Source organism: Piliocolobus tephrosceles, chromosome 8 (assembly GCF_002776525.5).
Source record: "Piliocolobus tephrosceles isolate RC106 chromosome 8, ASM277652v3, whole genome shotgun sequence".
NCBI classification, from domain to species: domain Eukaryota; kingdom Metazoa; phylum Chordata; class Mammalia; order Primates; family Cercopithecidae; genus Piliocolobus; species Piliocolobus tephrosceles.
The window spans coordinates 52,434,006-52,450,461 of NC_045441.1; the positions used below are offsets into that span (position 1 = coordinate 52,434,006).

General features: G+C 39.4%; 1 protein-coding gene across 1 annotated transcript in view; it reads right to left on the reverse strand.

Moving 5' to 3' along the window:
* The window catches only part of CREB5 (cAMP responsive element binding protein 5), a 417,587-nt gene that overhangs the window by 312,065 nt on the left and 89,066 nt on the right, over nucleotides 1-16,456 (reverse strand). The window contains exon 4 of the mRNA XM_023225914.1: nucleotides 8,886-9,007. Coding sequence (XP_023081682.1) covers nucleotides 8,886-9,007 — 122 coding nt within the window. The remainder of the gene's footprint in view (nucleotides 1-8,885; nucleotides 9,008-16,456) is intronic.

A 16,456-nucleotide genomic window follows, 5' to 3' on the forward strand; every position in this document is an offset into this window, starting at 1 on the left:
GGAGTCATTCGGGGAAGAGTGTCCACTCGACGTTATGATTCCATTTGGGTTAACACCTTGAAATTGCAGCCTGGCTTGCCTGCCTTGGGACAGGTAAGAAGTGATTTAAACAAGCTGAGAACACGACCCAACCTGGAATTTAAAACAATCACCCTGATGAGAAAGCTCTCTGCTGGGAGAGAAGGCAGAGCTTCCTAATTGTTTTAGTGAGGCTCATCCCAACCACCAGAATCCACTTGGAGTGATTTTCAGCTACAGTAAGGCTGCCTGACGGGAGGGCAGGGTGGGCCCAACAAGTGGCCCTTACAGGCTGCAGCTGAGCTGAGGGCGGTGCCTGCAGAGCTTCAGGGCTGCACTGTGGTTTTGGCTGTTTTCGGGGTTTTTTTCTGTCTTTTTTTTTGCCCCCACTTCAGTCTCAATGTTGTAGCACCAGGATCAGCTGACCACATGCTGCTGCAGTAAAATACAGTATGAGGCTGTGTTTATAAAATTTCCAACATATCCCCTTTTCATACCCACCATGTCCCACACCAACCTCTCTAACTTTGAACAATGATGATATTTGGAGGAACTTTTCCTTTAGCCACAAAGAAAAGGCAGACAACTTCAAGAACAATTGTTTTCTTTACTTTAAAAAAAACAACAACAAAAAAACAAGGTCTCGCTCTGTCACTCAGTCGAGTACAGTGGTGCAATCATAGTTCGCTGCAGCCTTGAACACCTGGGCTCAAGCAATCCTACTGCCTCAGCCTCCCAAGCAGCTGGGACTACAGGTGTGGGCCACCAACCCTGGATAATTTTTTAATTTTCATTTTTAATACAGACCAGGTCTCGCTATGTTGCCAAGGATGGTCTTAAACTCCTGAGCTCAAGTGATCCTCTCGCCCCTTGGCCTCCCAAAGAGCTCGGATTTCAGGTGTAAGCCATCATACCTGGTCACACTTTTTTTTTTTTGCTTGAAATATTTCTGTTAGTTTTCATTTTTTTTAAACAAAATACATTCAATTTGACAATAATACTTATTACAATAATATTTATTGTTAGGTATCTCTTTAAAGTTATGTTAAAGGTCAAAAACTTCTTGGAATTTGCAGCAATAACCCAGTAGGAAGTAAGAATGGTCTAGGCTTGAGGTAACAGAAATGGAAAATAAAGGGAAGATCTGAGGACTGTGTCTTAAGAAAGTTGATTGGGAGTGGAACAAAAGAGGGTAGGGAGGGAGCTGAGGGAGGGTGAAACATGCCTCTAATGGAACCAGGGGAGTAGGGCATGGTGGTGAGTTTGTATGGGAAAGCCCTGGGTATGGTTTCCAACATGTTAAGTGAGGAATAGCAGTGGTATGTTCAATGGGAACATCAGTAACAGCTAGAGGCTAGAGGCCAATATTTATGCCAGTGCAAGGACTAGATGTACAAATAAAGGAATTGTCTGGGTTCATTTGACTCTTAAGCTATGAGAATGTATGGGTTTTCTGAAGAGAAGGTATAAACAAAAACCAACTGAGAGTGGATACATCCAAAAGACAGGGAGGCAGAGTTGGACACCCAGAGAGGTCAGAGAAAGGCCTGGATGTTCCACATAAACCACTGGCTCCCTTTTTGTCTCTCAACAGTTTATTTCTCTGCATTTCCAATGGAGAAAAATATTACTAGTATAACCACTTACAATTATTCCCTGTTAACTGAAGAAGCCCAAATAAAATTATCATTAATAGCATGTTTAATGGACATTAATTCATGTCCATATGTGGACATGAATATGCTTTATGAATATGTAAGTCCTTTGATTATTACCATCCCCAGTCACAACTGAACAGGAAATACCGGTGCAAGAAAACACGATTTTACTCTGCAATATTTCCAACACAAATAGTCTTTCCCAAAATTAATGTCCAGCTTCCTCTAGCAATCATCATGATAGAAATAAAATAGGGTCCAAGCATTCTCCAGTCCCTCCTACTCCTCCTACTCTGGAGCTTGAAGGGAGACATTAGTACCTCTGATGATAACACCACAGGCGTGACATGAATGCGCAACCTTTCTAATTCAGACTCCAGCCTCTGAAAACCTTGGGCCAGTTCTCAAGAAGACATCAGACAGAGACTTCTATCTTGCCAGAACAAATGTCCTGTCATAGCAAATATAAATAAAACCTGTGATAAATAATTTAAATAATTAATACTGAACTCAGAGAACAATGAAATCTGCCACAGGCTAGGAGACATTCGTCTGAAATTACTGTCACAACCACCTCCCCGCTTTGCTTTGCCTGATAACACTGGTTGAAGACAGAGCCACCAGCTGCCAAATAATCAAGCACTCAAAATTGAATCCCCAGTCGCAAGAGATAAAATACTTTTTTTTTTTTTTTTTTTTTTTTACTGTGAAAATTAGCTTGTAAGGATTCATCAATTAACATCCAAATAACCCGAATATGCAAACTCACCAAGGGAGATGATGAACAAATATCTGTCACCATCTCAGTCAGTATTCCTCTAAGAAGCTGTCAGCTTTCTGAGCTTCTCTCATCATCCACATCAAACACTTAATATTAAGTGTTCACTCTTTGCAAGACAATAGACTATGTATATTGCAGCTTTCAGGATACCCTGTCTTTTCACCAAAAAACCCCCAAACAAACCAAAAATGAACTCCTATGAGTTGAAAAGAACTCCACTCCATTTTAAAGTTGAAGCAGAACCTGAGATCACATTCATTCACATATGTGGAAGTAAATACCAACTCTTAATAATCTCTGCTAAGATTGTACTCATTATTCCTAAATCCTAGTGACCTAAAACACATGAAATAGCTTCCAGTTTATCCACTGGTTTAGTCATTCCCCTGAGTGGGATGCAAAGATCAAGCCAAATTCCCTTCCAGCGACAAATTCCGTCTAAGATGAGGGCATAATTTTAACCTACAAGGAGAAAGTTGAACGTGATTTACATTTGTAGTGCACCGAAATGGGAGGACAAAAAGAATCCTTCTAACATAAGCCTTAGGGTTTTCAGTCATTGCGGTGGTGGAAGAAAGAGGTTGTCATCTCCAATATCATTGTCAATGGGTGTTTCCTTTCAGTCATGCTGATAGATAAAAAAAAAAAAAAAATGAAAAGATCAAAAGCAGCCTCATCTGTTAGGATTAAGCAAACATGGGGACATTTTCAAAACCTGGATAAAACCAAGTTTAGGTTTCAGAATATTCTTTTTCTCCACACTTCGCGGGGGAGGGAAGGATTGTTTTACACAAATATCAGAGAAGCAACATGTTAGCATAACCGGAAATGTGAATGTGCAGCTGTTGCAAGTTTGTTAACTTGGCATCTTTTATTTTCCATCCAGCACCACTCATACCTTCCCCACGGAGCAGCGATGCTGGCTAGCGGCTGATAGGCACAAGACAGTGTAAGAAGGCAAAGTGCCTCTCTCTCCACACCTTCTTGCCCAAGTAATGGGTGGCATCGGGTAACATGATTTCCAGATACAGAATTTAATCAGATTAAACAGTCTGCTTTGCAGAGCTGAGGCTGACCCCACCATGCCCTGTTCTGTGACTCCTGTTGAGCTGGGATCCAAGATCTTAAGATTGTAGCTTGTCCCTTGTTCCATGTATTAAACAGTCAATACTCTCTGGGGATGGACTTCACTTTTAATCATTTTCGTAGGAATTCTAGAGCATGGAAATGTCCTAATTTCCTATTGCTGCATCAGCATAATGAGTCCGATTTAGGTCCTATGGGAGAATAACAACACTTAGCACTTACACACCACACTTTTCATCTTCAGGGTCTCTAACCACGTTAGGCTGTAATGTTATATTTCTCTTAGCAAGACAAAGGAGTTCATTTCTAGTCCCTTCAATTACCCTTCCTTCCTTACACACACACACACACACACACACACACACAATTATTATATGATGAAGCTATTTCCCACCTCCTAGATGTGCATTATGCGATTTCTTTTTTTTAAATCATTAAACATAAAAGGAACATTCACCTACCTCTTTTTTTCTTTTTCTGCTTTTTAAAATATTTTTGTTTTCCTTTCCCCTAACATGGAACACAAAATCAACATGCCAGTTGTCCATTCAACATGTCTGCTAGGGCTGGGCTTCCCTACTTGACTTCATTCTTCATACCTCATGGTCTCCTGCGTCGTCTCTGGCCACTGAGGGGAGTGCAATCCTCTGTGTCAGAGAATTCTGGAAGACTCTGCCCAGCTCATGCTCAGATCTCTCTACTTCATCTCTATTCACTTCTGACTCAGGTGACTCCACCCAATCTCAAGTATATAAACACTGTTTCTACATTAGTGACTCCCAAATCTGCATCTCCAGGCTGGTCTTCTCCCTTGAATTCCAGACGTATATATCCATCTGCTGATCCAGCATCTCCACTTAACAAATCTAAAAAGGAACCCCCAATGTTCCCTTTAAACCCACTCCACTCATAGGCAATCCCATCCTTCCAGTTGCTCAGGCCAAACACCTGGGTTCATCCTTAGTCTTGCTGCTTCTATTACTTCCCAGTCTAACCCATCAGCAAATCCTGTTGGCTCTCTCTTCAAAATGTATCCAGAATTTTCCCACTGCCTCCATCTCCACCTTGAGTCAACCTGCTATCATCTCTAATCTAAATTCTTTCAATACCCTCTCAACTGGTCTCTCTCTCAGCCACTGCCTTTTGATAGTTTGCTTTCAACTCAGCGGCCAAAGTGATCTTTCTAAGACGTAAGTCAAATCCTCTCACTCTTCTGCTCAAAACTGTCCTGGCTGGGTACGGTGGCTCATGACGGTAATCCCAGCATTTTGGGAGGCTGAGGCGGGCAGACCACTTGACTCCAGGAGTTTGAGACTGGCCTGGGCAACATGGTGAAACTCCATCATTACAAAAAAATGAGCCGGGCATGGTGGTGGGTACCTGTCGTCCCAGCTACTTGGGAGGCTGAGGTGGGAGGATCACCTGAGCCCAAAAGGTCAAGGCTGCATTGAGCCGAGATTGCACCACCACACTCCAGCCTGGGCAACAGAGTGAGAACCTGTCTCAAAAAACCAAAAAATTGTCCTATAGTTTCCCATCTCACTCAGTTAAAGCCAAAGCCCCTTAAATGGTATACAAGGCCCCCCAGCATCTGCCCTCCCAGACCCAGCTTTCTAGCCTTATTACACCCCCTTTGGGGGTCTTTGTAATTTCTCCAACATGCAGAGCACCCTCCAGCCCCAGGCCTTTGCACTTACGTGCTTTCAGCTTGGAACATTCTCCCCAGTACGTACCTGGTTCAGGCCCCCTCCCACTTTGGGTCTCTGCTTACACATCTACTAACCAGTGATGCCTGCCTGACCACCCCCAGCAAGCCCTGTGCCCCTTCCCTGCTACATGTTTCTGCATCACACTTATCACCATCTGACATGTTATACATTTTTTTTCACATATTTATTGTTTCTCTTGCCTCCTAGAGGTAAGCTACATGAAGGCAGGTATTTTTGTTTGTTTTTTATCATCTTTATTCAGTCGTATATTCAACAATGCCTTGGACAGTGCCTGCCATGTCGTGGGCACTTGAAAATATTTCTTGAATGAAAAATGATAAACAAAAGTTTCTTACATGTTTCAGGATATGAACTAGTCTGAGTTCTAAGCCGCTGGCAAGTTGAGATTTATGATACCTGATAGTGAATTACAACATGCCTTTCTAAGGGGAAACAATCCTCTTACTAAAGATTTATGAGGTTATAAGCTTCTATTAATATGGAAATTGAGGCTATTATGGAATGTATTGTCTACTATATATAGTATTAATACAGATAATGAGGCCTTTCTCCAGTGGACATAACCTGCTTACAGCCTGCATTGATTCTATATACACATTGGGATGCTTCTGGAAAAGGATGCTGGGATTAGAGACAGAGTCCGTGAAACAGACTTTTCCCCAATGGACAGCCACATGGGCCAAGTAAGGATCAATTCTCTATTTGCTCTTTAACAGAATTTTCTAGACCAACTGCAGCTAGAAGTTTTAAAGGTGATGTGCAAAACCAGCCCAATCTTTCCAATATTTTTGTATAAGACACATAGAAAGTTCAAGCAAGAACCTTCTTTAGCCAAATTCTCCAGATAAATTAATCCATCTTCCACTTTACTAAAACCTAATGAGGGAACCAATGCGAGTCTAGAGACTCAAAGGAAAAGAAATCGGAAGAGAGCTAGAGATGTAGAATTAAAAAAAAAAAAAAAATGTCTGAATGTAGACCAAAAGGAAAAAGAAGAGAATACTAAAAATTGCTAAGATAGGCACTGAATAAGAACCTGTGTTTCTTCTTTTTAAGCAGGGAAGGAAGAGCTGGGGTGGCAGGATGCCAAGGATGTTGACAGCTGGAAAAACCTGGTCAAAGGGGTAGGTAAAAGAATATTGTCAGTTGGGGAGCATTACTCCTACTCCTCATTTCCCTGACCAGTGACTTCCAAAGAAATGCCAGAGCCAAAGCCACCAACGCAGCCCTCTTTGCTGCCAGAGGAGTCATTGTGGTTTAGACCTCAAGAGAATGCCCTTTCGTGTAACCATGGCCACCTGAGGCTAGATTTGGCTTGGTTTGAATGGGGCAAAGGAAGAAGAAGCTTCAACAGCCTGAATATTGTCCAGCCTCCCATGCGTGCAAGTGAGGCTGGGGCATGAGACGGTGGTGTCCTGAGATGCTGGCCCCAGACCATGGGGAGGCTGGCTGTTCCCCACCCACACACCTATCATGAAAGCATCACACAGCTATGAGCAACACTTAAAAGAGAGAAAATAACATGTTTCTACAGCTGCAATAGTTCCTTTTCTTACTTTGGTTGCTTAATTATTTTAATTTTTAAAATTTAATTATCTATACTCTTTTTCAACCCCCAAGAAATTTAAAGCAACTCATAAAACATGTACAGCATGACAATGTTTTTTAAATTAAAAATCAGAACCAGAGAAAATATAAACTAGAACTGAAAGTCTGGTCTAGGGAGGAAGTAAAATACGCTCATCACAACGTTTGAAAAAGTTCTCAAAGTTTAGCAGTAAACTTGGCTTTGTGTTAACCTAGCAGTCAAAGCGAAAAGAGAAACAGAACCAGTTACATGATTCTCATGTCCATGAGGAGAAAAATATTTCAGTTCCTCAGGGGAAGCAAACCATTTCCTGGAATTCAGATCTGCAAGAATTTCCTCACACAGGGCTTCGTATAAGAAATCATGAATAATGCAATGGAGACTATCTAAAACCACACCCCGACAATGGGCTTCATGAAACTGTTCTAGGAAAAATGCCTTTAGTAAAATCAAGGGCACACCCTTGAGGTATAAACCATTCTATCAGAAATGAAGACAATATGGACAAAATACACATCTTTCTTATAGCTCAATTTAAGAAGCCAGCTTTGAATATCTTGAGGAATCAATGAGCTTAATTCCTTAGTCTTCTACATACATGTCTATCAAAAAAACTAAATTTATTAATCAACCAAAGGAAGTTGACTAGATGATGAGAATTTCTTCCTCTCTTGCACGCTATTTTCATGGTTTAAAAAATATATATATAAAATATATATATATATTTCTATTGCAACAAAATATAGAATGCATGTCTTTTATTTTTATTAATTTTATTAATTTGCTCAGAACTTTATTATTTGACTGGCAAATAATAGTTGCTGTATAAGTGCTTGTTTAAAAAAGAAAAAAGGCACTTCATATCCTTTGAGAGGGGAGTGGAGGAGACAGTCAAGCATACATGACAAATGAATTATAAATAAATAAAACAAGTTGATTGACATTTTATACCCCTCTTGTAAGCATCACCTATTTTCATGGTTTTTCCTGAAGCTGTACAGGCTAAATACAAGCCCTTGACTATTATGACATGAGAATGTGACAGGAAAAATCTGGTGGAGGGGGGATTATTATAATTTCACATAGACAAGGGCTAAAAGGATTTTGAAACACTTAGAGAAATATCAGAACCTTTTAAAATTTCTTTTCCGGATGGAACAGCTGGACTTCAGAATTCATTACTACCTAACTGGTCTTTCCTTTCAATCACCTTTCACATTCTGAATTTCTGTTCACAGACTGTATCTAATTTGTTTCTTAATACAATGTGGGCATTGAATAATGCTGTATAATAACAATGAACAAAATACCAAAAAGCATCCTCATCACATTGACTTGTGACCACCATCTCCTTTCATGAATCTTCTAAAGTGATTTTAAATTTCAGCACATTCCCATAAAAACCGAATATATTCTGAAGGGTTTCATAAAGTGATTTTCCTACATTTTTAAGAACAAATGAGTCACAGTTGTACTTAACCTATTTGTTTCAGCAACAACAGATGTTCAATACTAGGACAAGGTAATATGACCAGGAAATAATTATGAATTTGGTGCAGAATGACTGGAAAGGTTATCAAAAACAGACAGTTACAACATGGGCCAAACTCTGATGAAATCCTCTCTTCTACCATGAAGATTACTCGTGTGTTCTCTCACCCATTGACTCTATTCTTCTGCACTCACCGCTCACATAAGGTTTGCTATTAAATACTTAGCAAAGTAAAACAACTGGTGGGGAACAGAAAAAATCTGTAAGTTTGACTTTGGTTCAAGATTCTGAATTTTTTTTTTTCTGCTAGAATTTCGTATTTCAGATACCTATTTTTCACATGATTTATCTAGCTTTGAATTCTGCCATAATCAAGGAATAATCATTTTTTTAAAAACTTTAGACAAATACTCACAAATGGCTAAAATACTTCAAGGCCACATCAACACTATCTGCAGTGCAGAGACACCTAGTTTCCTTGTGGAAGTTTCTAGCAGGACACCTCTCAAGGCGTCCATCCAGGCAAACCTACCCGCTTGCTGCTCTCCTCCTCCTGGGCCTTCCTGAACTCATGCTCCAGGGAGCAGTCGAGCTCACTGAAGAGGCCCACCTCTTCGCAGTTCTTCAGGAATCTTGTTGGGGTTGGAGTTTGATCTGAAAACAGAGTCAGAAAGCTAATAAATAGGTCTTTTTTCTCAAAAGCCAGTAGCAAGCATGAGCTAGATTCACTAGTCCCCTCCCCTTGCCTTAATTAAAATGTCCACTAGCCATCCACAGTCTCTTGACCCTTTAAGTAACATGACGATATGCAAGAAAATAGCACCGTAAATTCCGAAGAAGGAATACAGTAGACAGAGGGCTACAGTCTGTGAGGGCTTGCCGAACTCCCTCCAGACAGCTTCAGGAGATCTCACTCTCCGCTTGCCTGAAGTCTGTACCATTTGAATACACAATGAAACATGTGGAATGACCCTTTTTCTTTATTTATTTTAAACTTGAAAAAGAAAATGATTTTTGCTAAAATAAGGCCAAAAAAAATCCGACCCAATGGTAAGCCTGACTTCAGGGGGCTGGAAAGAAAAAGAATTTTGCAAACTTTTACAGTAAACAAAAAGAAACAAACAAGCATGTTAATTCCTTTTTCTTAATGGAGAAAGTAAACTTAACAATTCTATCTCTCTTCCTGAAAATCATAGAGGGATGATAAAAGGTTCCAAGTCAAACACATTCAGCTTTCATCCTTTAAAAATGTCATTTTTAATTTTATTTTCCTTTGCTATAGCCAAAAAAAAAGAATGTTCTGCAAATGCTCTTTAAAAGGAAAAGAATTTCTTTCATATTTTTGACTCTACAGAGCTTTCTACTTATAAAACTGAAGAATCCGAAGCCATTATTTGTAGCTTAATATATATGCAGCATTTGCAGTTTATAAAATATTTTCATATAATTCTTGAGAATCTAGATCTCACAAGATTATACTAAATAGAAGGTAAGTAGAGTAGAATTGCACTTTCTTCATCATTGAGTACAATCATCTTCCTTGGTGAAGATGTACTTGAGTTGAGACAAATAAAATTGTGTAAATTGTCTTTTCTCAGAAACAGGAGATATTAGAACCAGAAAAGGACCATGGAAGAAAGCGTAGCCATGCTAAATCTTTACCAATCAGAAAAACAGAGGCCCAGAGTAATTAACGGTCTTGCTCAAGGTCTCCCAGGTAGACGGTGGAGACACCAGGATTATAATCAAGGTCTCAATCCTATTTCCACTGTGTACATGTATTATTCCCACCTAAGCCTGTAGTAGACTCTACTAGATTGATTATGGCATTTTCCCAGCTTGATCTAACACTCCCAAAATCTCTGCATAGTTCTCTGAGCCATTAACCAGTCAACTGAAGAGGTGCCCTCAAGTTGAAACAAATTTGCCATTCCTGCATTCTCTTTATAAATTCCTATATTATAAGAAACTAGAATTATATTTACTTTTCTAAATCATACAGAGAATAGTTAAGCCCAGTAAATCAGTAAATTGTCTGATTCAAAGAATATCTTAATGCCCGTGAAGCAGAAAATGATGTAATATCCCCCATCGAATCAGCCCTTTAGAGGCAATGTCTCTTGATTCCCTATGGGCAAGGAACTTTCAGCACCCAAATGGCTGACTTGGATTCCATGCAGCAAAATCTCCATCTGCATTTTTTCCCATTATTGACCTGATCTCCAAGATACTGAACTCCTTGCATTTCACAGAGAGCATACCACAGCTGTTCATAAACACGGCATTACAGATAAGGGATATGTGAAAGAGTGGGTTTTGATGAAAATTGTTTTATTAGCAACTAATTTATTTATTAAGATGTACAAATATACAACTAGGTCCCTAATGTATACATATAACTATTGTGTATTTATAGAAGAAAAACTTTTTATGCAGGATTTTGCAATTTACAAACATTTTCACCCACATTGTCTAGAATCTAGATCTCGCATGATTCTATGAGGTAGCAAGTGTTGATACTATTTTATAAATGAAGAAACAAGCTTCCTTGTACAAGGTCACACAATTTGCAACCATCTTATCACTACTAAGTCCTCTCTTACCTTCAGACACAATCCCTTCTTTATGTAAATGTGCTTTGCCCTCCCTGATCCAAAGGACTCTGTTGTGTATGCAGAAGACAATTTTGACAACCCAGAAATCCAGATTTGAGAATTCTGTAATATGGGGGAATTTACCTACATTCTCTGGACTTCATATTCCTCATCTTTCAAAAAAATTTCTAAAGTTGTATGATCCTATAAATCCTAAAATCACCATCATAATGGTTAGCTTTAAAAGTCACTGTTCATAGGCCAAAGAAATATGTGACTATTTAAAGGATAGTGAAATGGGAACAAAAGTAACAGCTGGAAGTTTGATACTAACAGGTCAGAGGCAAGGGCTGGCTACACAGATAAAGAAGTTTTCTGAATAGAAGGTGTATAGACAAGATCTGAGAGTGAAAATAAAAGGGTGCGTGTGTTTGCATGTGTGTGCATGTGTGTGTGCGTGTGTGCGTGTGTCTGTGTGTGTGTGTGTGCACACATGCATGAGCACCTATTCTTCCATTTATTGGGTGCTTACATCATGCTAGACATGATGCTAAGTGCTTTGCATACAGCATCTCATTAGTTTTTACACCAACCATATTATGTAAAAATTATTTTTCCTCTTTTACATATGAAGAAAATGAGACCTGCCCCAGGCCTGATAATGTGACTGATGGGGTAATTCCTAACCATAAGGCCACATTTGTAGCACTCTGCTGGATCGATCCACAAGTGGTCTCAGCAAGGCAAGTATCCCGTACCTACCAATTTACAGAGGCAGTGATTCCATGCAAAGGCACTCCTTTTTTTTTCAGCAAACCAACTCAGCAAGGGAACCAAACACCAAAATATGACAAATGTTGCAAAGGAGGTTTTTAAAACTCCTTTTGGTGCCAATCTTTCTTGTCAAAGAAATCCCCAAGGATATGCAAGACAGTGAGAGAAGTGGGTAAGAGTTCCTTCTCGCATTTGCCCTGGTGCTTGGGTCTCCTGGGAACCTGGTGTGCTATTTGCAAACTCTCTGGAGAGCGTAACACACAGGTGTTTATGCAGTACCACTTCAGATTTACAAAAGCAATAACACACACAAAAAAACTTTCAACTCTCAAACTCAAAAGTTATTTGTTTTTAGTTTGGTTTGAGATTGGGGTTATTCCCTTCTCTCATTCAGATGGTTCTCACTGTAGTTGAAGCATTAAAAGAATAGTGAATGGAAGGTGGAAGGCCTGAAAAAATCGTCTTGGCTTTGAGTTCTTATTGAAACCAGTTCCTGTAAACCCCCCAAGGGCCTCCTATCGCTACTCAATGAGCACACGTTTGATGTTATCCACCAACAGAGTATCCGCCATTATTATTCAGGATCTAGAAATCACTGGTGCTGGAGCCGACTGGTGCCTGCTCTTGGCTCTAAAGAAGGTGTGATTTGCAAGAATTTTAATTTTTGGCCATGGATATTGCCCACCATCTTCAGGTCTAATTTCAGCAGAAATGGTTATTTGACAAGGCATTTGTGTGTTGATAGATTTAGCTGTCCCCTTTTTTTTTACATCTGCACATTTTCTGGCTTACTTGGAACTGGTACCATGTGAGATCAAAGATAACAAGAGACCTTGTATTAATTCTTATAAATGTTAAAACAAAAGTTAAGCCCCATTTTCTGGTTCTTGTTGTAACTGGAAAGAATAGCTCACTCACAAAAAGAAAATGAATTAAAAATTTGGGACAGTGTGCCTTATCTATTCCAAATGTGGATATCAACTTTGCTTTTCTCTAACTATATCCTACAGCACAGAAAATCACATTTGGTAACAGCCCTGGGACCTTTTTCTGGTCCTTCTGCTCTGGGGGTGGGAGGGAAGCAGTTGTCTTTGCTGTCTGTGGCTCCCCTGGCCCCAGAGCTTTCATTTCTCCGTGGCTGAAAAGACTGCTGATGCTGGACTGTGTCAATCCCATGCCTGTGCCATCCTCCCGCAGCCTCCTTTGTTCATGTGTGTAGGTGTATACTGGTATCTGGGAATAATATTTTTAAGAGCAGACAGAAAACATCACTCAACTTTGCTTGGGGCTTGGGCTCTCACATGCCAGCTTGAATTCAATTTCATGGACCATCTCATGACCTCATCTCGGAGTTCAGGAGCCTGAGAGAGGCTGCTAGGATGACTGTTCTCTTTACCTCTCTATGAATCGTGGCCCTCAACGTCTAAATCTCCAGCCAAGAAGCATAAAGGGATAAAAGGAAGATTAAAAACTGGCAAACTCCATTCCCACTGATCATGGGAAGTCTAATATTTCCATTATCTTATGTGATATTTTCTCAGGTGTTTTAATTGCAAAACTGTTCCTGTAAGATAGGAGAGAGTCAGTAGGATTGCAATGCAGTTCTATTGGTGAGTGATATGAATGATTCCAAAATATTTCAAAAGAACCAAAAGTTGTTAGGATTATCAATAACCAATCGAATTATATGACACAATTTCCAAATCATGGAATCACTGCCTCTGTAAATTGGTAGGTACAGGGTACTCGCCTTGCTGAGACTACTTGTGCATCGATCCAGCCGAGTGCTACAAACTTGGCCTTATGAATTAGGAATGACCTGATCAGTCACATTATCAAATGGGCAGACAAGCATACGGCTAAATGCATATGCGACTCTCAGCGCTTCCTATCAGTTCATAGTCTGCCTAGCACCAACAGCTTCAGCCCAGCAAGCGCAATTATTCCAACATAAAACTAAATGACAAGAAAAATGCTAAATTCTGAAATCTGATTCTTCTCTTAAAAAGCGTTTAGTCTGCTCTACATTTAATAATAGATTGCTACCTCACTCCCTTTCCGAGCTGCATTTGAATTATGTGTTTTTCTGTTTCATTTTCCTCAATGGTTAAAAAAGTCAAAGTGACGAATCACCAATTTAAAAAAGAAAAGAAATGAAAATGCAGGGTCCCCATCGTATACCAGAAAAGAATATTAACTTCGTAAGCAAAATGTTCTTTCCTATTGGTCTGATATTCTCAACTATGGTATTACTAAAGGACTGTGAAAATAATGTTACATCATATGGTATGAAACTGATAGTGGCTAGTAATACTATAAAAGGCCTCATTAGTTACAATAAAGGTTATTTTTAATTAGTGGCCAGTCTAATTACAGGATATTCTTTAAAGGAGATGCATTTTTATTATTTGCATGACTCAGATTCAACTAAACAAAAATGTGGGCTAATGGAATTCCTCAAGAGGGCCATTCAAATCAATGGAGAAAAATATTGGAATTAGTATATCTATTTTAGTAAGAGTTAGAGTTATCTAAAAAGGTATTTTTCTTAGGTACTTTTGATATTATTTTATTGGTTACATTTATCTCATAAATATTTCAGTAAATGCTTTCTTTAAAATATTCCAACTTAGTCCCTATCTAAATTTTAATAGAGTCCTAATTTAGGATAATTTACATTAAATGAATTTTAATATACATAATCCTTTGTAAGAGCGATAATCAATAACAACTCACAGAATTCCATGGAACTTTAGACTTCTTTGCAATAAATGTGCCTTTTATTGAGTGTGAATATATAATAGGAGTCTCTCAGTAACACTGATGTTATTATTTCCCTGCATCTGTCCTGAAAGGCAGTGCTACAATGGGACAAACCAAGGCAAACCTGGTTTTTAAGCAATAGATGTGGAATGCTTAAAAACTGGTCCTGGCCAGAGTGATCCAGGTCAGTTGGGAGATGGAACACCCTCTCACACTCTTGACTCACATGCTGGCATCCATTCATTGCCAAGATAGATAACTGTTGGACTAGATGCTCTTGCAAGTGCCTGTAAGTCCATTAGACAATGCTCTGACAAAGGTGTCTCTTACAACACATGCTTAACTAGTTCTAAAATACACCATTTTAGATTTAAAGTAACCAATTATATATTCCACACCTACTCACGATCAACCATGATCTACCCCAAGTGTTCCAACTGCAATCAAGCCACAATTTCAATTTGCTTTACTGAGGCTAAGCTAGTAAGAAGGGTTATTAACACCAAGAGATCAAGTCTGCTGGCTGAGTGAACTAGGGGACCCAAGGTGATTTTGTTATCAAAAATTGCCCTAAATAGCAGAAGCTAATGCTTAACTTTCCACTGAGTCCCTGATTGCCTGAGTTCTCCTGTACTCTTAGTCAAAGGGGACTGGTTTCCAGGTAGAACAAAGACTGCAAGCAAGCTTTTCATATAAAAAAAGAATACTACAGAGCAAGGCCTCCAAAGGATTCAGGGGAATTATTCAAAATTCCATTTTGCTTGACCAGCTAAGAACATGGACAAGAAACGAACAACTCCTATAAATGCCAGTACCACTTACATTCTATTTGTCACAATGAATGAGACAATCTGATTTTAAACCACAACTCTTTGTTCTTTGCAATGCTTATTTGTTAGAAGAATCTCCTAAAAACTTTTGATTATTTTCTCCATTGGATAACTATTAAAGAGATACCAATAATGTAAGAAAAAGTAGTTCAGAGATTTATGTCCAAACATACAACTGAGACCAAAATGTGTTCTTAGTATGTATAGCTCACACATCTAGGTGTATGGTAAGAAAATTGCAGACATATATGGACTTTGAGCAAACTACTTATTCCTTTGATCTTGTTTCCTCATATGAAAAAAAAAGTGGTAAGGATTAAATGACCTAATGTATGTAAAGCACAGGGCTCAATGACTGGTATAAGGGAAGGCAATAAATGGTAGCTAGTATTATTACCATGCTGCCCTCTGGTGCAAGCCATCTCCCCCACCCTCTGCTCCATAAAGATCCAATTAATTCACACAGTGGGAAGTTACTATATACCTTTACTATCAATGGAATTGCCAAGAAGAAGAGGTAAGTATGGGTCGCGTGTGTGTGTGTGTGTGTGTACGTGTGATTTTATTTACTCAGTTTTTACAATATCCTAACTCATTCTAAAAAGAATTTGGAGTGAGATATGCCATCTTCCCTCTGGCTTCCCCCTTAAAATGGCCAGGGATTATTAAGTAGACTCTTGTGGCAAAGAACCATGAGCAGTGGATTTGGGTTCTGTGATTGGATCACGATTAGCCTCTTGGGAACAAATGTTTTACTTCCCTGAATTACTTTCTTGCTTTCTCCATGGTGAGAATTAGGTTTAGAGCCTGGAGCTAGAGCTGGGCCCTGATTCTAGACCTAATCCCAGGACACAGTTGGGTTCTGAAGGACTATACTGTCATTTATGTTAGATGCTCCCTATCAAATGGTGAGTCCTGAGAATCTGATGAATGAAGGAAGATGGAATGAGGAAGCCAGTCTTTCCTGCCTTTCTTCAGTATCAGCTCAAGATATAGTCAGCTGTGCCACACTTGGTCTTGTGGTCTTACCCATATCCAGTCCCACCACATTCAGGGGTCAGGGAGAAAGGACCCCTGAGCCTAAAGTACCCAGAGGCCTTTCCTGACCCCCTTTCCTGCTGGCCACTTGCTATCACAATCAT